A 22,313-nucleotide genomic window follows, 5' to 3' on the forward strand; every position below is an offset into this window, starting at 1 on the left:
CATTAGCCAAGCTCGCCATCTAAGGGTTAAAAAGGCAAGTAAGCTGTTAAAAGTTTTGTGTGAGGCACGAAACATTTCCATAAACACAATTGGCATGCACCATACGATCGTCGTCATCATTTTCATACAAAAATTCAACAATTTTCTCTGCTGGTATACCCGCTCCCAACGGCAGCAGCCGGAAGGGTCATATTGTTACGAATCTGGCAGCCATTTGCACACAACAGCCAGTCTCCGCAGTTCAGTTATTTCGATAAGTATGTGTTTATAGTTAGGGTCCCGTCCCTATGTTTAATGGGTGAGTAAGTGTATGTGCGCTGCGAGTTATTTTTTAGTTGGAATTAATATACAACAACATCCTCCTCCACTCCACACCGTCGGCCTTCCCCACGCGCATGCGACGCCATTACGCGCATGTTCTGGCTACAGACATAGGCGGAGCTTCCATCGCTCCAGATCGAGACCCCGCCCGGAAAGGCAAGGGCGTGTTCCTTGCCCAATGAGGAATGAGATTACCTCAGACAGCGATTTTTCCCACGACAGCACCGAACCAATGGGGAATGAGATTACCTCAGACAGCAATTTCCCACGAACCCCGACCAATGCGGAGGCGAGTTACCTCAGAGCGGATCCCTCAACCCGCCCGGGGAAGGGATAAGAAAGGTGGCGAGCTGTTGGTTGGTAGTTGTCTTCTGCGCTCTTTGGTCTTTGGTCTGCAGTCGTCGTTGTGTGTCTGGCCTTGGTCCTGGTCTTTTTCGGGTTCCTTGGTGGTCGGTGGTCGTGTGGTGATCGTCGTGTTTTTGCTCGTGGCGGAGGTGTACCGCGGCGCTCGTTCCGTCGTTCGTGACAGCCAGGATCGTGGGCTCGTTGGATTCTGGGTCGTGGGTTCGAGTCCCACCGTGGTGGGTTGGAGTCCGTGAAACCGCATTAGGTGGCCAAGTACCCGGCCAGACTCTGTCCCCCCAGCTGAACTATCCTCCTCGGCTGGAGGACCGAATAAAGACCCGGTGGGGTCTAGTGTGTACTAGGTGCGGTGGGACGCAAGAAGCACGCGGGCCGCCATCTACTCCGCTTTATTGCGCGACCAGAAGCATAGTCTTACCACCCCTAGCGGGCGAGGCATGATATACGAAAACCCAATCACGTGACACAGCACACTCCTCCCATCGTAAAATGACCCGTCACATAACGAACGGATAATCACAACATGACCATCGGAAACCCATCAACACTCATAATCCTCCAAGTACCGCGGCCGCACCCTGACCCGCCTCGGACGGGCAGCGCCACCAGACAGTCCAGGCTCAGATGCCTCCCGGCTCGGTCGAGGTGACACCCTCGCCGGACTCGCACTTTCCGCAACACCAGCTACCCCCGACTGCCCAGCCTTCCCGACGTCCCCGGGTAGGACGGCATCAGGCGAAGACCCCCTCGGCGCCGGCCCAGCCAGTCCCGGCGATACAACGTCAGGTGCCGGCGAGACTACCGGTGGGGGCCCCGCAACGTTCGGCTCGGGGAGGTGTGGGGGGGGTGACGCTGAACAGCGATCATGCATCTGGTCCACGTGCCGCTTCCACACATCCCCACCATCAGTCCGCACCATGCAATTCGCCGGCCCTAGCACCACAGAGACCACCGCCGGCACCCATTTGGAACCGTGGAAATAATCGCGTACCATCACCCGCTGCCCCACCTCGAAGCTGCGCAGCCGCGTCGGACGCGACATTGCCCCACTCCCCGACCCTCCAGGTCGCAGCAAATCCAGCCTGGACCGCAAAGCCCGTCCATAGAGACGAATGGCAGGCGAATCACCCGTGACAGGATGAACTGCGTTCCTGTAATGGAGCAAAAAGACATCGACTACCGTCTGCACAGGTGCAACACCCCCCCTGCGCAAAGCCCGCTTCAACATCTTGACAAACGACTCAGCTTGGCCATTCGTCTCAGGATGATACGGTGCGGACCTTAGATGTCGAATACCATTCTGGCGCATAAACTCATCAAATACACCCGCGATGAACTGCGGACCATTATCAGAGACCAGGATCTCCGGCAACCCTTTATTAGCAAAGATCGTCCGCAGCTTCTCTACTGTAATGTTTGCTGAAGTATGCTGCATTACTACAACCTCCGGCCATTTAGAGAATGCATCAATCACAATCAAAAACATCTTGCCATTAACCGGTCCTGCAAAATCTACATGGACCCTCTGCCAAGCTCGGTCTGGCACAGGCCAGAGACCCGAAGCTCGACGCGGGTTATCAGCATCTGTCTGGCACGTGGCGCAACGCTTAACCAACTGCTCAATGTCTTTGTCCAACCCCGGCCACCACAACAGGCTACGAGCAAGACTCTTGGTCTTCACGATGCCCAGGTGACTGACATGCAGTTCTTCCAAACACCGCTGCCTGAACCTCGGTGGAATCACGGTCCTCATTCCCCACATTATGCACCGTTGGACCAACGACAGCTCCGCTGCGCGTGACGTGAAAGGTTGAAATGCCGGTGTCGAAGGCAGATCGCTCCAATTCCCCGTAGAAATCGCCTGGACGACACGGGCAAGCACCGGATCACGAGCCGACTCCACCGCAACCTGCCTGGCCGTGACCGGCCCGCTTTGGACCTGGTCCAGCGCGAACACATCGACCCGGTCGCCCAACTCAGACGCAGCTGGACCCTCCGCACACGGCAAGCGTGAGAGCCCGTCGCAGTTAGCATGCTTCTCGGTGCTTCGGAACTGAATATCATAATCGTAAGCACCCAAAAACAGACACCACCGCTGTATTCGCGCGGCTGCTACCACCGGCACCCCGCGTTCGGGTGTCAGGGTGAATTGAAGCGGTTTGTGATCCGTCTGTAAAGTGAAATGCCGCCCCAGCAGATATTGATGAAACCTCCGCACGCCCCAGACGAGGCTGAGAGCCTCCCGCTCAATCTGGGCATATCCGCGCTCTGCTGTGCACAGGGTTCGGGATGCAAAACAAACAGGCCGCTCGGAACCATCGTCCATCCTGTGGGAGAGCACTGCCCCGATGCCATATGCAGAGCTGTCGCATGCCAATAGGAGCGGACGCGCAGGCTCGTAGTGCACGAGGACCGTATCCTCTGTGAGCAGCCGCTTGACGCGGTCGAACGACGCCTGGTGTGCAGGCCCCCAAACCCAGCGCTCGTCCTTCTTGAGCAACCGCGTCAACGGCGCAAGTTGTGAGCTGAGCCCGCGCACGAACCTTTGGTAATACTGGGCCATGCCAATGAACGAGCGCAGCTGCGTCTTGTCGCAAGGCGGTGGAATGCGCTGAATCGCCTCCACCTTCCGAGGACCTTTCAACAGCCCCTCCGGCGTGATGATGTGCCCGAGGTATTCCAAGCGCTGCTTGAAGAACGCGCACTTGTCCCTGTTTAAGCGCAGGCCGCACGCTTCTAGCTTCGTCAGCACTCGGGCAATGTTCGCCAGATGCTCGTCCGCCGTTTTTCCCGCAATGAGTACATCGTCCAGGTAGGTCTGAGCGGGCAGGCCAATGCAAACCTGATCCATAGCTTTCTGCCACAAAGCTGGGGCCGAAGCAATCCCAAAACAGAGTCGGGTATATCAATAGAGTCCTTGACACGTGTTGATTGTTAAAAGCTCGCTCCTCCCGGGATCCATCGGCAGGTGAAAATATGCATCACGCAGGTCTCGCTTCGTGAAGTATCGACTCCCCGCCAATCGCGCATATATTTCATCGATTGACGGCAATGGATATTGCTCCACGCTGAGCCCCGGGTTAACTGTGGATTTGAAGTCCCCGCACAATCGGACGTCCCCATTCCGTTTCAGCACCGTGACAACCGGGGTGGCCCAATCCGAGCATGACACACGTTCGATCACTCCACAGGCCTCTAGCCTATCCAGTTCACCCTTGACCTTGTCCCGCAGGGCATACGCCACCGGACGCGGTTTACAAAACCGAGGAACCACCCCCTCCTTCAAGAAGAGTTTCGCCTCCATGCCCTTGAGTTTTCCAAGGTCGTCTCTAAACAACCCTTGATGTCTTTGAAGAATCTCCTCCAACTGATCCTCCCATTGGCTCGGCACGGGTTGCACAAGGTGAACTGCGGCCCAGTCTAGCCTGATGCGGGTCATCCAATCTCGGCCGAGAAGAGACGGCCTCCTCCCCCGTACGACGTACACCCGAAGCGTGGCGACCTGGCCTTGGTACCGCACAGACACGTCTGCCATCCCGACTGGCGTTATCTTCTTGCGGGTGTACGTGAACAGCGCGAGGTTTGACCTGATAAGCTTCAAGCCGTTGAGTCTACGCGCGGTCTGTTCGCCGATGAGCGACACCGCTGCCCCCGTATCGACCTGGAACGTGATCGGCGTTTCGTTCACTTCGACTTCCACCGTCATCGGGCGCGCCGTCGTCGGGCCAACTGAACACAGGCTCAACAACGGCCGCTGGTTCTGCCCCGAGTCGCGTCGCACATCGCCGTCCACGACTTTAACGGTGGCCGGCGCCCCACGGCACACACGCGCCAAATGACCCACCTTGTGACAATTCAAACACACGATGCCTTTATACGGGCACGCACGGCACAGGTGTCGACCTCCACATCCCAAGCATATCCGCGGGGTCACCCCGCCGCACGCGTGGCCGCGCGGCGACGTCCGACCCGCATCGCAGGTCGTGCGCGCGTTCCGGGGTGCTCGCGACCTCGCGTGGCCGGTGGTGGCTCGAACATCCCCGCGAGTCTGCTCAACCGCCATGTGTGCTTTCATTTTCTCCACAATGTCCCGAAACGCCAGCCCGTCATCCCGGGGCCTGTTCGGTGCCACTAAATCACCCAGCAGCCGATAATGCTCCGGCGAAAGCGAAGCGAGCAAGATCGACTTCTGCTTGCTCTCGTCGACCACATCGTTCGCGTGGAAATTGCATTCCAATTGCTCCGAAAACAATTCGAAGTCGTCCCCGTCGAAAACGGGCATAAGTCCGTATGCACCCATCCTCGTCAGCCAAATAGTGTGTACTAGGTGCGGTGGGACGCAAGAAGCATGCGGGCCGCAATCTACTCCGCTTTATTGCGCGACCAGAAGCACAGTCTTACCACCCCTAGCGGGCGAGGCATGATATACGAAAACCCAATCACGTGACACAGCACAGGGTCCATTGCGTGTGTGCGTGTGTGCGTGTGTGCGTGTGCGTGTGTGCGTGCGTGCATGCGTGTCTCTGTCTGTTGGCCCAGTTTGTATGTAGAACTTTAAGTGATTCCATTGTACATTTTCCTGCATATTCATGATTAAGTCTGCCCTGTGTCTTCCTTCCCGATTGATTGTAAATAAACCCCTGTTAACTGTTCCAGTTCGTTGTCCGTGTTTTCATTGGCTCAGTATGGTTCGGGCTTGAGAAGTCGGGAGGCTGATTTGGTTGTTGTTCATTTGGTCTTGCAGGCTTTAGTAATCCTCGCTCGGTTACGTCGGAACAGCGACTCGGTTCGGACAAAGTCGGCCGAAGGTGTGGCTTCCCCGGTAGTTAGACGGCGTGGCTACTTAGCTAAATTGGAATTAGACAATTAACCCAACCCCACGCAGTCGAAATATTGGCGTCCACGGTCCACTAAGGGACCCGTGACCTTCAGAGTTGTCCAAAGGTTACGACCTTCAATTCCGGTGTTCGGTGGGAGACGGCCCAACTGCTCCATTTGGCGGTCGTCTTCTCCACCAAACCCGGCACCACAACAATATTATCTTCTCTGGGGTATATAGATTACAGTAGATCTAGGCTCTCATCCATTAGTCTGTAGGGGACTGGATAAGCAGATATAATGCCTCAAGAACTTCAGGTTTCCTCCCTTTCAGTTTAATGTTAAACAGCAGGAGGGACTTTAAAATGGGAACCGTATGTGTTTGAGGTTTGTAATATTTTTTACTTCTGACAGCGGTGCCGCCACAATAAGCTGTTTATACACGTTAACACGGTAGTTGTCCAAGGAAGGGGAAAAAAAACACCCTTGGGGAGAGGGGAAATTTAGAATACTAATATTGTTTTGTAATATCATTAATATTATTCCATTATCATTGGTGTTGTTACTTTTTATGATGAGAAGCGGCCTTGGAAAAACGTCATGATTAGTTATCTTAACACGGATTTTGCCCAGGGTGAAAAACCCCCTTGGGGAGGGGGGCAAATTAAGTTACCACAACCTCCATTGTGTGACCCTTAGTCCTCCTGTCATGTTTGGTTGAGATATCATTGGATAAGTAACGACTGAATGTGTCGTGGTTAGACAGACAGACAGACACACCAAATTGTATATTTTAGCATGTAATGCGAATATGTCTGAACCTTTATAGAATTGAAAACTGCTTGGCCAATTCCCCTTAAATTTAGCATACACGCTCAGGGTACCCAGGGTCCAGTCATGGCCTCAAAATAACCCTCCCCTCCCCCTCTGTCAGTGCGAAGATGACTTGCAAATTAGGACTATACACGTGGCTTAGCCACTGCCGTCTGCCCTTTCCCCTTCCCCTTCACTTGTCCCTCCCCCCACTCCCCCTCCACTTCTCTCTCCTCCTCCTCAACCTCTCTCTGGCTTGGACTTTGTTCCAAAAAAATAAAGAAATAAAACCAGGTGGGATATTACCACCTGCAACCTTTTTATTTCACCTTCTCTGCTCCATTGCTTGGCATCGAATGAACTGTCCCAGTGTCAGTGCTGTACATACTCGTACTGTGTCCTTCAGCTCCCCCATGATCCTCAACAAACATATTGTATTGCTTCTTGAATTATGGTAGCTTTTATGGCTGGAGCTGTTGTGCTAATCAAAATCTCTCAAACAGATGGAACTTCCAAAAGCTACAACCTTGGACCTTTCTTGTAACTTACTGATCAAGCTGCAGGTAGGAGATACAACTGTATTTTTTTATTTTATTTTATTTTTTTTGAAATAAGAGTGTTAAAAAATATATTTTGAAATCTAATGCACCGCATGTCTTGACATTAGTACATGAAGCTTTTTGCAAAGCATCTATCAGAAAGGTGAACTGCTCCATGTGCTTTGGTTTACCCATACAATATTATTGCTTGTGAAGTGAATGCGAGGGAAAAACCTTCAGAGTATAAGGCTTTATTTCACTTGATTGAAGCCGATTCTACAGACACATAAAGGAATACATGTGCAGCAAGGAATACATGTGCAGTCGATCACCGCAAAATAAATCAGCAATTAGCCAGTATAAGCACGGAGTCCGGTATACTCTCAATTCTCACCATTCAACGAGCACCAAGTGAACCACCGCCGTAAATGACAATGCCCCAGGGACAATCCCACCGACCGCGCGGCATCACGGTTTTATCTGACTGCGCGACACGTGATCGCGCGTCACATCCTTTAATTCATCACAGCTTGAGTGGATCATTTTCTGCATACATGTATGATAGGCGATGCTCAAATGTTTTATTGGGAAAATCTCCAAGATTGTAGTTTTATTTGCAGCTGTACACTACCGGTTAGGAGTTTTAGAACACCCCCATTTTTCCAGTTTTTACTGAAATTTAAGCAGTTTAATGTTTCAATGCACTCTGAAATGAAAGCATAGAACAAATAAACAATTGCAGATAAAAAAGAAATCATGGAATCGTTTTGTTGAACAAAATTTAATCTAAATTCTTGACTCATCAAAGTAGCCACCTTTTGCAGATATAACAGCCGAACATACTCGTGGCATTCTTTCTACAATGGAAATTAAATATTGTTCAGAAAGTTCTTCCCAACACTGTTGCAGAAGTTCCCACAAATGTGTTGCACTTGTAGGTTGCTTTGCTTTCACCCTTCTGTCCAGTTCATCCCAAACCAGCTCGATGGAGTTTAAATCTGCAGACTGTGCTGGCCATTCCATGATTTAAAGCCGACCGTTTTGTTCTTTTCTTCTAAGGTAGTTGTGACATAGCATGGAGGTATGTTTTGTGTTGTTATCTTGCTGTAGGATGAACCCCTGATCTACTAGGCGTAGACCAGAGGGTATTGCATGGCGCTGCAAAATGCTGTGGTTGCCCTTTTGGTTCAGGGTGCCAGTCACTGTGCAAGTCGCCGACTCGGGATCCAGCAAAAGAGCCCCAGATCATCACGCTTCCTTCTCCATGTTTGACAGTTGGTATCACACACTGAGGCACCATTCTTTCGCCTACTCGACGGCGTACAAAAACCCTGCGTGATTAACTGAAGATTTCAAATTTGATTCATCGGTCCATGAAACCTTCTTCCAGTTTTCAGTAGTCCACTGGCGGTGCTTCATGGCCCAGACAAGCCTCTTTTTCGTATTTTGCCATCTTAGCAATGGCTTTCTTACTGCCACTCGACCTGTTAAACCTGCAGCTCGAAGTCTTCTCTTCACAGTTGAAACAGAGACTTCCTTACTTCGACCAGTGTTAAGCTGTGCTTGAAGCTGCTGTCCTGTGAGCCGCCTATCGCACAAGCTGTTGACTCCGAAAAACTTGTCTTCTGATTGTGTTGTGGCTTTGGGTCTGCCAGACCTCTTCCTTTCAGAGTTTCCTCCAGTTTCCAAGTGCTTTAGATGGTGTAGGAAACTGTACTCACTGACACCTTGGCTTCCTTTGCAAAATTTCTCGAAAGGAAAGACCTACACTTTTAAGGGTTATTATGATCTGTCTGTCTTCCTTTGTTAATTGTCTTTTTCTCTCCATTATGATTGCAATATACTACTTCCTGCAGTGCAATATTGTCCAAATAATGCTTCAGAGGGTGTGGCAACACAGTCTGGTCCAACACTGCTTTTATACATACAGAGGGTTTGTAACTCATCAACAAAAGTTGGGACACCTGTAGGAATTGTCTGCCTCAACTTTCAAGGCTTAATTTACTTCCATTGCTGCAGAACAGCTGCAGTTGCCCACCCATTACTTGTTTCCTGAAAAGGGCCTTTTTAACAACTCTGAAATTTACATTATTTTTCAGTTTTTGGTAACCTAAATGTTTTTTTAACCTCTGGCAGTTTACCGCTTAGCCTTGTATCATTTCGGGTTATTCACTGGACTTGAACTGCTTGAATTTCAGTAAAAACTGGAAAAATGGGGGTGTTCTAAAACTTTTGACCGGTAGTGTATGTGTATGAAACGGAAGACCAAGAAGGAACCGGAAGAAGTAAAGCGTAAAGACAAAGTCATCGGAAGGAACTTGGATAGGATTCGGGTTTCAGCTGCTACTCCACAACCCTCAAACCCATCCAGACACAGCCAAGTGAGCCGTACAGGAAAATTTCTGCAAGAATTCACTTCTCCTTATAGAGATAGAGGGAGAGAGATTAAAGAGAAGGAAAAGCCAGAATTAGAACGAATAAAGAGAATTGTGAAAAAAAAAATTGAAAAGAACAAAGATGTCGGGAAGAACACAGACAGATAGATTTCAGCAGTTACTCCCGAGGCTCAAACGCAGCGATAGGTACAAGCTACCAGAGGTCCGCAGGCCTGGAAGCACAGTCCACACAGCATCAGGATATGGTACAAACATAGTTAATTATGTGTGTTCTAAAGTGCATTTATCAGTTACACCTTCTAACAAGTATTGCAAGCATATTTACCTGCATTTCCTTCCCCAGGCAGAATTTTGTATGTTGACTCATGTGGTAAAGATTGACCTGAGCAAGAATCAGCTCCAAGAGTTGCCAACTGAGTTTGGAAGACTGAGTCTGTTGCAGCACCTAGACCTGTATGACAACCAGCTACAGGCACTTCCCATCAGCTTTGCAGATCTAAAGGTACTTAATCGGTTAGAAAGTGGGAGTGTATGTGATTGCTGAGGAACTATGTGATCCTCCTCACATTGTACAAAACCATGGCACAAAAACAGCTGCTTCATAGTATATAATTATAGACATGATGTGATAGGGATATGATGTAGGGTAAAGCATATGATAGAGATATCACATAGCATCCTACTATTCATTTGCAATTGGCCACTGGCTTTGACACCAACACAATATTTTTATTGCGGATCCGAGGCATCAAAGACTGCATTTATCAAACGGTTTCAAATGGAGCACCTCACTGCCATTAAAGCATTTGTATTGCATCAGATGTAGCAATAAACATGAATTACTGCTCCCGGCTTGCCGGATCGATGACACAAGACGTTATTTGCATTTTTGCCACCTCAATCCCTACCCCGTTTAGAATCCAGTGTGGGCACAGGCAACTTGCTCGTATGATAAATACTGTCATGTCCAGCGGGTTGTCCCCTACCTGGACTGATGGCCAAACAATTTCCCTTGGAGGCTTACAGCTGAGATTCTCAGAGATTATGGCATGCGTGGGAAACAAACGGCTACGAGGACGGAGCAGATGTAAGCACAGCACAAGGGGGTTTATCTCGAACCCACGGCAGATAGACAGACACAAGCAACTTAAATAAATACAGGGTTTAATGACGATAAATAAAATATTTACAATGGTGATAATTGAAAACGGGAAAATAATGAGACGGAATGTGAGGTGAAACTAAATCTAATTTTGAGGCACCTCCACGCAGACTCAAATACAGACAAGGGGACAGAATAAATACAGAAAATATCCCTCCTTTATTCTGGCACTTAGCTTGGGATCCAGAAGTGTTCTTTTGTGAGCTTTGGGGTCGAGCCACATCGTCCTGCGTGGGAAAATGCGCCCAAAATGGTGCCCAGCCACTCTCTGGGTGGGCAAACGTACAGGAGGCAATTCGGGCAGCGATACTCAACATCAGGGCTCGGAGACTGTGTAGCTTCTTTCGTCGATCGCACTCACCGACGCTGCTGCTCTCTGCTGAATGGCGCCGTCTGTTTCCCCGATGGCTCAACACGAGGCTTCAAGGCTTGTCCCTCATTATTCAGCCAAAAGTCAATGGCCAGCATCTTGCTCCTCCATGTGAACGAATTTGCCTCAGCACAAACACAAGAATCATGCAGTCTTCTTCACCGTGGTGAGGGGAAGCCTGCCGTAATGTCCTTCTCTTTCAACCGCCATCCTGCCTCTCTCATTCCTGTCCCACTCCAAACCTTCGTCTTAACTGCCTTCTTGTCACCCAACATGAGACTGACCGCCGTTCTCCTTCGTGTCCCTCCAACAGCGATCCTCGCTCCCCCCTGTGCGGTCCTCCTTCGTCTCCTGCTCTGAACCTTTTCCTCCTCTGTCACGCCCGTGAATCATCCACTCCGGGTGTGTGGTTTCGATAGTCGTCATCCCAGGATGCGGGGCTTTCTACCTGCTTGGACATGCAGCTCGATTGTCATTGTTTTAAGGATGTCATCCCTTTTTATCGCCAGTCTTGAAATGCAAAAACATAGGAAAAGGTCACAGGGGGCAATCACATACTGGGAGAAATTATCCTTAAACCCTACCAAATTTAACACAGCACCACCCCCCTGTGTGGTGACAACGAACACAGGCTCACAGTTTCCCGACTTAATTTACATCGAGATGTCTCCAACTGATCCACGGACCATGCTACTCCATGCAATCCTATCTTTCCCATGAAATTCCTCGATCTATCCCACAAACATAATACAATATCATAGAGATATCATATAGGATATGATAAATACATCACATAGAATACGTTATCGTCATTATTGGTATGTCGGCACCACAGAGCTGCAGATGCAGTGCCTCCTCTAGGTTAGAGCAGGAATTTGTAATTTGTTCAGGATGCTGGCGATAGCTCGCTTTCTCTTCATAAATGAAACCATGGGATCTTTAACGTCCACCAACTAATACTGGCAGATGGGATGCCCACTTTAATGTCAATTTGAGAGACGGCACACACATTGATGTCTCACCCTGCCAGTGAAACAAGACAGCTTATGGCTGAATCGGCATTCAAATTCAGGCTCGACAGCTCGTGTGTGTGTGTGTGTGTGTGTGTGTGTGTGTGTGTGTGTGTGTGTGTGTGTGTGTGTGTGTGTGTGTGTGTGTGTGTGTGTGTGTGTGTGTGTGTGTGTGTGTGTGTGTGTGTGCACCTCTCGGGTATCCTGCCAGCCCTATCAAATAGGAGACTCGTAGTCCATGGGCCAGACCAGATATGGGTACCATCTCTGGTGGCAAAGTCTCACTATTTTTTTTGATAGTTTAGGACCTACAGATGAGGAATTGAGGTGATAGCAGTGTGAAATTGGCAACTTTCTGGTAGTTTTCACCTCTCAAACATCACCCTACTACTATATTTTGAAGACCAAAATTTGGGGGTAGGGGAAACTAAAATGACTAGTTTCGCTCTGGATGGGTCAATCTTAACAATATACCACTCATAATGTCTGTTTATGTACCCTGTATCTAATTCAAGAAGGTTTATGCAAAATATTTCATTATGTAGGTCACCAGAGATCACAAGGTCACCAATTTTAGGGGTTGCCCAAAATTGACCATAGGGCAAGTCATGTTGCTAGAATAAAGTAACAAATCACCCAATGGTGATTTAAACACTTGGAATGCATATTTTAGAGGTCTTCAGATGTTCCTAAGGGGACATTATTGAGTTGCTTTTGCAAAATTTTATTTCAGAGCAATTGATTTTGAACCATTTGTAGTAAATACTTACAATCCAGGGTTTTGTCGGTAGGGGAAGTTCTTTTTTAAGCTTTAACTGTTCTCAAAGACTTTGCTAGTGATGTATCTCATGAGACACTCGATGATGCCATGTCTAATGCTTCATGAATTCGCATTATTCACCTTTTCCAACAGTACCGCGCCTTCCCCAAGAATGACAATGGCAGCCTATCAGCATTTTTGGATATCTTTTCTAGATATGGTCGAGGTTGTGCTTGGTTTGTTGCGGGAAACAAGAGAAGGGGATTGGCTTTTGCACCTGGCCTCAACCAGAGACATGATCCCATGGTGTTTCGCGTATGACCGTTTAAACTATGCCAGATATTTGACATTCTACTATGCGCAAATGCCGTCGTTAGATATTCATCATCCTGAAATGTATGAATACTTCATGAGCGGAGGATTTTCTGTTCAAATAGGAGCTGATAATCCGTTTGGCAAAATACCAGTGGACCAAACAATTGAAGAAACAATAAATATGGATACCCAGACGTCAGGTGGCACAAGAGGCTTTAGCTTAAACCCAGGTGCAATTCGTCGTTATTACGTAAATGCCGAATACCACAGCATGTTTCTTCATCGCCTAAGAGCAATGCTAGGAACTCATTCCTCCACTTCGAGCCATCCGGATTTGCAGAAAAAGAGAATTGAAAAAGACGAGTCAGCCATCCAATCACTCGCCAATCTTATTCAGAACTCTTTAATAAATCCCTACAGATCAGAAGAGGACTCTCTCGTGAACATTTCTACCGGCGCATTGGCCCCAGCAGATGTTGAAAAGGACCTTTTCACTGCTCAAAGCATTGGCAAAAAGGCATACCAGAAGTTCAAGACTGATCGTCTTGAAAAGGAGGCACCGGATGCTGTAGATTTCTATGCAACTATTAAGAAGCATAAGCTAAAGACATTTGCAAATGTTTGGACAAAAAAAGTGCAATGCAAAGGGAAAGAGGTCATCCTACGAGCAAATCGCAATCTTTTTGCCAGAATGATTGTTATCGCACAAGGTCGTGAGCTGGACATGCAGGAGGTTCTGTCTCATCCACTAGGCCCATTACCATGGGCATTGGCAAATCAAGATGGGTCGCTAAGGAAGTAAAGACTGAAAAAGCAGCACTAATGAAGAAAATTGGGGAAAGCGTACCTCCTGTAGAAACCCTCCCACAGAACTCAGCATGCATTATCGATGGCATGAGCGTTGTGCAGAAGTTAAATGTGCAAAATAGCACATTTGCTGAGGTTTCAACGTCTGTCCTGAAAGTTGTCTTGAGGGAAGGTGCGATGAGTCAACGAATAGATGTTGTATTTGATGTATATAAGGAAAGCTCCATCAATAACGCAGAAAGGCTCAAAAGGGGATCAGGCAGTGGCATCAAATTCAGCAGCATTGTGCCAGGACACAAAATAAAAAAAATGGAGGAACTTCTTATCAAAAGCTGACAATAAGACAAAACTTATTGAGTTTCCGGTTACAGATTGGAAAACTGAAAACGAGAGGAGCCTGATTAAAGACAAAGTTCTTCTAGTGACATAAGATGTGACAAGATATTGATCGGTGGTAGTTGTGAAATGGGTGAACTTGAGTCTTCTCAAGAAGAGGGAGACACACTGTTAATACTTCATGCAAAGCATGCCGCTGACACTGGATATCAAACTGTAATTGTTATTTCTGAGGACACATGTATTTGTGCTACTACTTTCCTTTGCAAAGGACATTCCGGCTACCTTGTCCCAAAAGAGGGGAACAAAGACACGTACTCAATTTGTGGACATTTCCCTACTCAGGTTATCCCTTGGAGATGAACTATGTGGTGCACTTCTCGGCTTTCAGGCTTACACTGGATGTGACACTAAGTTCTTTCGTTGGGCGAGGCAAAACAGGACCGCTGGACAAAATGCGATCAAACAGTGAATTCCAATGTGCCTTCTCCAACCTTGGAAGTGCATGGGAGATATCAGATCAAATGTTTGATACCTTGCAACATTTCACATGTCTCATGTATGCATCGTCCACAAAAACTGTACAGGTAAATCGACTCCGATACAAGGTGTTCTTTGCCAAAAGAGGGGAAATAGTCAAACCTTCTTCCACCTTGTAAAGATAGTCTAACAAAGCATGCCCTCCATGGCAATTACCAGGCAGGAATTTGGAAGCGAAGCCTGGAGACAAAATCAGTAATTCCTGATCCAGAGGGAAATGGATGGGTAAAAGATGATAGCAGTTCAATTGCCATCGACTGGATGGCCGGAACTCCGGCACCTGAAGCTGTGTTGGAAATGATGGCCTGCCAGTGCAAACGAGTTTGCAAAAAGGGAGAGTGGCTGCATAGACAATGGGTTGAAATGTACGCCAATGTGTAAATTACAAACTTGCGAAAACCAGCGAAATGAGGAGGATGAACTAGAGATGACAGTTGATATTGAATCAGATTGTGATGATGATGAGGATGAAGATTGAGAATTCAAAATACTGAGGTTACTTTCCAAGCCCTCAACATTACCTAAAGACATCTAAAATATAATTTCTGGATGTTGATATTAATTTTTGTTCATTTTTATCCCCTGTCGCGTGGCGGAAGGGGATATTGTTATCACCCGGGTAGTCCGTCCGTCCATCCGTCCGTCCGGCTGGCTGGGCGTCAACATTTATAGCTGTGAGTGTGATAACTCATAAAGTGTTCACCATATCGATTTGAAATTTGGGTCACACATGCACCACCTGAAAAGGAAGAACCCTATTGATTTTGGGTGTGGCCGGATCCAAGATGGCCGACTGGGGTGGCCATCTTGAAAAAAATGTTTTTTGTAATAAATGGAAAACCGCTTATCTGATTTCAATTATTTTTGGTTACTACGTTCCTCACCCCTGGGGAACTTTTTCGAGATTATGACCAAATGGTGTCTTGTTTCCAATTCACTTCCCTCATTATCTGGAATATGTATGACCTTTTTCATTCAATTGCGGGGATTCCCCATCTCTGATGGTATATTTACTACTTTGTTTTAGTAGAATAAGTTGTGCTAAAGACGATTTTGGCAGCCTCTAAAATTTGTGACCTTTTGACCTCGAGTGACCTACATATGGACATAATTTGTATAATCTAGTGTGATTATGATAGAGGGTACATAGACATATAATTTGAGTGGTAGATTATCAAATTTGCCCTATCCACTCCAAAGCTACAGTCATTATTGTTTCCCCTACCCCCAAAACCCTGGATTTTAGGCATTTACAAGAAACGGTTCAAAAAAAATTGCTCTGAAATAAAAATTTTAAAAAGCAACTCAATAATGTCCCCTTAGAATCATCTGAAGACCTCTAAAATATGCATTCCAAGTGTTTAAATCACCATTGGGTGATTTGTTACTTTATTCTAGCAACATGACTTGTCCTATGGTTAATTTTGGGCAACCCCTAAAATTGGTGACATTTTGACCTATGGTGACCTACATAATGAAATATTTTGCACAAACCTTCTTGATTTAGATAGAGGGTACATAGACATTATGAGTGGTATATTATTAAGATTGACCCATCCAGAGCGAAACTAGTCATTTTAGTTTCCCCTACCCCCAAATTTTGGTCTTCAAAATATAGCGGTCGGGTGATGTTTGAGAGGTGAAAACTACCAGAAAGCTGCCAATTTCACACTGCTATCACCTCAATTCCTCATCTGTAGGTTCTAAACTATCAAAAAAATATAGTGAGCCTTTGCCACCAGAGATGGTACCGATGGGTCAAATTTTCAGGTTTGGCCCATGAACTATAGCAAAAGTACCCATCGCGTTGCTGATGGATTTCATCAAAAGACAACATGTTGTACTTAAACATTCTGCTCTGTTCACTCCATCACTTTCCGTAGAACTTGTTCCATCGGCTTGGAAGTCGACCAACTTCTTCTTTAATGCCCACAATTATTCCCACGTTGTTGTGGGATTGGCCAGGAGAAGTTCGGCTCAAGTCTTTCACGCACCGGCTGGCTAAACCTGACGTTCGACCAAGGTTCGGTAGGAATTTCACCAGGGTGGCGACGATAGCTCACCTACTCTTCGTGAAGGACACTGGGATCTTTAACATCCACCAACAAATACCATCAGATGGGACACCCATTTAATGATGGCATACACCCTGCCTGTGAAAGCCCGAGATGAAAGTATATAGCTGGTAATTAGTCCACCAACTAATACTGACGGACAGCACACCCACTTTAACGTCAATCCAAGGGATGGCACGCACATTGATGTCTCGCTCTGCCTTCGAAACAAGACAGTTTGTTGCTGAATTGGCATTCAAACCCAGGCTCGACAGCTTTTAGGTGAGTGTGTGTACCCCTTGGGTATCCTGCCAGTCCTATCAAATGGGATACTGGCGTACTTCCTCAGAGGCGAGTGTGCCGACTTACTCTTGGCCATCCTCCCAGCCCTCTTCATCAGCCATCCTTGTTGCTTATTTATGGTGCTAGGAAAAAATTAAAAAAAAAAAATCGCTTCCACTTCACTATGAAGGTCCGTGGTGGATGCTGTGGTTGGAACCTCCACTTAAAAATGAGTGAAATCGTACATTTTGAAAATTTTGAATTGTTCTCACTCAGATTTCAACATCACCATAATGCATATTGTCAAGTTGTTTAAACTTTCCTCAAACAAGAAAATAATTTGTAATACCCACTAACACCGGGTGGTGCTACACAATACACATTTACAAAGAGAGAACTGGGATCTCCCCCCTCCCTCCGCCCCATGCTGAACCCCCTCCCCCAGATATGCCACCCAGACAGAAAACATACTTGGGGTATCCTTTGGCAACATGCAAAATTTGGTTTCGTAGTTTGTTTTTTGTTTTTGAAGCATCTATAAATAATGAAACAAATGTTTTTACAAATTCACTTTTATAGTATAGATGATGGAGATATCATTTGATATGACAGATAGTTATAATAATGAAAATAGCTTTTTCATTTGAAGCCATTCTTTTTTTGTGAGAACATAACCCTGGTAATACATGAATGAGGACACTTCACCAAGAAGCGTGATTGATCTATACTATGAGAGATGTTTGTCTGTTTGGGTGTCACCATCTTGCTCAGAGATGGCCAACTGGATCTTCGTCAAACTTTCAGAGGTTCATCAGTGAGTACCGGGGAGTGTTTTAGACCAAAAGTTTTTTGAAAACTTTGAAAAAAAATTTGTTTTTTGGATATATATATATAATTATATATTTTTTTTGTTGTTTTTTATCGCTCGATAGTGCCTAAGCGTTTGTAACTCTGACAAAGGTTATTATTGAATGATGCCCAACCCAATTCCTTTGTGGGCGTATGGAAGTGTTTTCAGCTCCCACAAAAAAGAAGAAAAAAATTGATTTCTTCAAAATGCCAACAGGATTAAAACAGCACCAAGTAATGCCAGCCAGGTACCCTTGCTAGTAAATAAATAAAGGCATTTCAGTGAATTTCCCATTGAACTCCATGCAATGGTGAATTGACTTTTCTGTTGAGGAGACATCTTGTCATGCAGCACTTGTATCTTCGAACTACAGAACACTTTTGTTGGTTTCATTTTTATTTTTTGACCTGAATATAAATATTACTTTTTATCCTGCAGAGTCTAAAATGGCTGGATTTGAAGGATAACCCATTGGGAGAAGAATTGGCCACGGTTGCCACCGATTGCTTGGACGATCGCCAGTGCAAGTTGTGTGCATCCAAGGTGCGGTTGTATCTGCTTGAACCTTTCCCTTTTTTATTTATCACAATCCATCATCACATAATCATCATCATATTGTAACAGCCGCGGGACCGTTCCGGTTACCTGGTTCGAGTTCCACTGATCGTATGAAAGGGACCGCCACCGCCAGCTAAGTCCACAGCCTCGAACAAGTTCCTGGACCTATTTGTCACATCACAATACTTGTTGGGACTGTGCATTTAACTGAGTGATGTGCCCATGGAAGCTCGCGACCTTCCTTATCCGGCCGGGCAACCGCAGATCGTGAGCACTCTGATCCAGAATGAGCCAGCTCGTCTAACGATACCAAAATCACCAAATGAGATTACCACAATGAACAGAAGCCAACCCTGAGACCAGGTACATTTATTTCAGAATTGAATGGCATGGGAGAAGGATTACCTGAAGCAATAACAACCAGTATGCAATACACAAATATAAATGAATAATTAAATAGATTTTTTTTTGACAGTTCTCATCTTAAGGTCCTTTCACTGACTTGACAAAAAGACAGTACAGGGAATGCAAATAACAAACGATAATACTGAGAGGTCAATTTCAAACCGGAGACAAGCTGAACTGGAGTCGAAACACAGAATTATCAGCAGCTGTATGGGGCAAACCGCTGTAAAAACTCTCAAGCCCCATAATCGTGGCCTCAAAGCCCTCGTTAAATTTGGGGATGAAATGTTCACATCTCCTACATCCAGAGGCCCAGGCACACACTCCCTCTCTCTTTCTTGAAGCAGTGGTCTTAACTACTGTCTTTCTCAAGTAGCTTAACAGACTGTGCACCTCACTGTCGCTCTTTCAAGCAGCCGTTTAACTGAAATGCACCTGAGATAAAAAAAAAAATGTAAACTTCAGCCTGGCCGAGGTATGTGCTCTACCGAATGCCGTTCTAGTTTCCTCTGTTTTAATATTCAACAAATGCGGTGTATTTCGCTGTTGCTTATTACTTTTAAGGCCCATGTGGAGCAAGGAAAGCCGTTGTGGGCTTGTGAAGTAGCAGGTGCACTCCGGCGAACAGCCCGTAATACACCAGTTCACTTGAGTCAACGCACTCTTTGACAGAGTGGTGTTGTGACAGGGTGTGGAAGCAACTTGGTGTGAATTGGTGTGTTTTGTAGCTTCCTCCATCACCCAACTCGTCCTCTCAAGGGGGGCTCAGCCTTAGCAGCCTTGTGAACAGTTCACGGGCATGTAAAGATTATTAAAGATACAATTGGTTGGACTGTCCTTCCTTCAACCACTGCATGAGCATGTCAATGTTGTATGCGGATCAGTGCTGCTGTATGTGGCACCACCCAGGTCAAAAAACCAGTAAAGACCAGTAGCTTACTGGTCAACTGGTACCAGTTGAAAACCAGTAGCCAACTGGTACCAGTAAAGCCAGTTGGTTTCTTACTGGTTTTAATATGGAAATTGGAATAGAATGATATATTACCAGTTGAAATACATGTATTTAACTAACTGGTATCAACTGGGAGACCAGTACATTGCAACTGGTATCAACTGGGACCAGTACATTGCAACTGGTATCAACTGGAACCAGTAAGACTTTAACTGGTACAAATATGAGCTACTGGTTTTTTCAACTGGGAAATTGGAATTCTGACTGAATTTAACTGGGACCAGTTGAAACCAATAGAGACCAGTTAAAGACCAATTAGAACCAATAGAGACCAGTTGAAAATGTGTACTGGTTTTAACTGGTTTTTCGACCTGGGCAGGAATAACTACTTAAAAAAAATAGTTAATGAAATCTGGTGAAAGTCTTCAACTGGTCTGATGTCGATTACAGCAGTTTGGCTGATGCATGAACTGAAGCTCAGCAGAATGTATACCCTCATGGAATGTATTTGCATATTTACCAAACATCTATTTGAGTTCAGGCATGGTATGGTTGCTTCAGGTGGTATTTTGATTTTTTTTTCAACAGGTGGTGAATTACATGAAAGAACTGCAGGAAGTGGTAGAGCAAGAAAAGCAAAAACGACTAGAAAAGGAACAAGGTGAACCTTCATCATTTTGCAGCTTGTGTGATATATATATATATATATATATATATATATATATATATATATATATATATATATATATATATATATATATATATATATATATATATATATAATATATATATACATACTACCGGGCGTAGTGGCGTGCGCCTGTAATCCGGCGACTCGGAGGCTTGGGTTGGAGGATCGCTTGAGGACGGGGGCTCTGCACTGGGCAGGGTGTAGAGCAGCCTGGAATCATGGCGAAACCCAAATCCTGATCCCTGTGTCGTAAGAGGCGACCAGGGTTGCGTCAGGAAGGGCATCCGGCGTAAAACCTGTGCCAAATCAGTATGCGGATCATAACGGATGATCCGCTGTGGCGACCCCTAACGGGAGCAGCCGAAAGATGAACAACAACATATATATACATACTGTTAATGGTATATTATCAAAGTGTATCATCATTGTGGCAGTTCAGAAAAACCCTCGTTGGTGGAACATTGTCCTGTCTGGGATGCTGATGGAATCATCTCTAACTACATGCAGTCATCCTGAAGCTGGAAGCATGGTGTTGCACCCCAGAGTATCCTATCCAATTTGTTCTCAACTCAAAAAAGCTATTCCCTTTAATTTCTGTCAATGGACAGGTAGAACAATTGATGAAATCGACAGAATCCCGATCAAAGTATACCCTTTGGGAAGCAAGGGAAGATGAGGTTTCTGGTGGTAACCCTTGGTCAGAGCACTTTTTCAGTTCACAGTTTTTCTCCAAGAAAGGGTTAATATCTGAAATATCAGCTTCCCCTTGCTTTCCAGGGTGGTTAGCATACCTCATTCAACATCCAGTTGATTCCATCCATTGTTCTGCCCGTCTGCCAACACAGATCGGAAACGAGGTTTCACCAGCATGACTAGTTCTTCCTTCCAATTTTATAGTTGCCTCCGAAGAAGACGCCATGGGATCTTCAATGTGCACAATCTAAATGCAGATGAGACAGCTGCTTTACATCTCTCTGCATCTATACACCAAAACATCTGTCAAGAATTGCATTATTCATAAATCTGCATTCTCAGCTTAATTTTCTGCGACAATTTCAAAATTTCTTTTAATTCCCCCAGTTGTGTTACAAATGCTAATAAAATAAATAAATAACTATCTGGTATTCAAAGAATACTTACCTTGCACAGTCTTGAGAAGGACTTGGTGCAAGTGGTGGCCACACCCCATCCAGATGAAATGTGTTAAATGAATCTGCATATAGGAATAAGTGAATAACATCCAAATTTCTCTTCAACACGGCCTGTGTTTCAGACAACGAAAATACGGAAATCTCTGTGTAGGTTGTTAAAGAAAAAAATTTGAAGGGGGCACTACGCTTAGTATTGCCCCGGGTCCCATCCTGGCTCTCGGCGGCCCTGTGTGCGAACCAACTCTTCTGGCGGCAAACATGTAAATGTGTACAAATTATACTTTGATATTTTTTAATGTGTGCTCTACCAAATGGTCATTTAACATGTGAAGTTTCAATTTCCTCCGGTGAACAGTTTTCGATGTACGATCTTTAACAGAATGCAAACACGTAGGTATGCGACGGATTGCTTAACCCCACTTTTCAGTTCGCGTGCACGGGCTAACAAGTGTGGTCTGCATACAGCACAACAGGCAAGGAGGGAGGCGAGACAGAGACGTCGAGAAGAACAGCAACGCGAAATCCACAGACAAAAGAAAGCCGAAGAGAAGGAGCAAAGAAAACGTGCTTATGAAGAAGAGCAAGCTAAGAAAAAAACTGAAACAAAGTCAAAACGGAAAATGGAAAGAAGATTTCCAGGTTAGCCATTTTATACCTAATTGCTCCAGTATGCATGGGGCCATCTACATATTACACAAGCAAAGATGTCATTGTGTAGACTGTAGAGCAAGTGATTTCCATGATTGTGGAAAAAGGACAGAATTCACAGAATTGTTGAAAACGGACGGAATTTATAGAATTAAACAAAATACAGAAAAAA

At 45.9% G+C, this 22,313-nt stretch overlaps 1 protein-coding gene across 2 annotated transcripts in view; it reads left to right on the plus strand.

Annotated features, from left to right (window-relative positions):
• The window catches only part of LRRC59 (leucine rich repeat containing 59), a 29,679-nt gene that overhangs the window by 2,579 nt on the left and 4,787 nt on the right, over window positions 1-22,313 (plus strand). For both annotated transcript variants that reach the window (XM_085891340.1, XM_085891341.1), the window contains exons 2-6: window positions 6,819-6,878; window positions 9,594-9,752; window positions 18,175-18,279; window positions 20,240-20,312; window positions 21,959-22,132. In XM_085891340.1, coding sequence (XP_085747466.1) covers window positions 6,819-6,878; window positions 9,594-9,752; window positions 18,175-18,279; window positions 20,240-20,312; window positions 21,959-22,132 — 571 coding nt within the window. The remainder of the gene's footprint in view (window positions 1-6,818; window positions 6,879-9,593; window positions 9,753-18,174; window positions 18,280-20,239; window positions 20,313-21,958; window positions 22,133-22,313) is intronic.

This window comes from Eptatretus burgeri, chromosome 8 (genome assembly GCF_056783735.1).
Source record: "Eptatretus burgeri isolate ZD-2024b chromosome 8, Ebu_testis_v1, whole genome shotgun sequence".
Taxonomy (NCBI): Eukaryota; Metazoa; Chordata; class Myxini; order Myxiniformes; family Myxinidae; genus Eptatretus; species Eptatretus burgeri.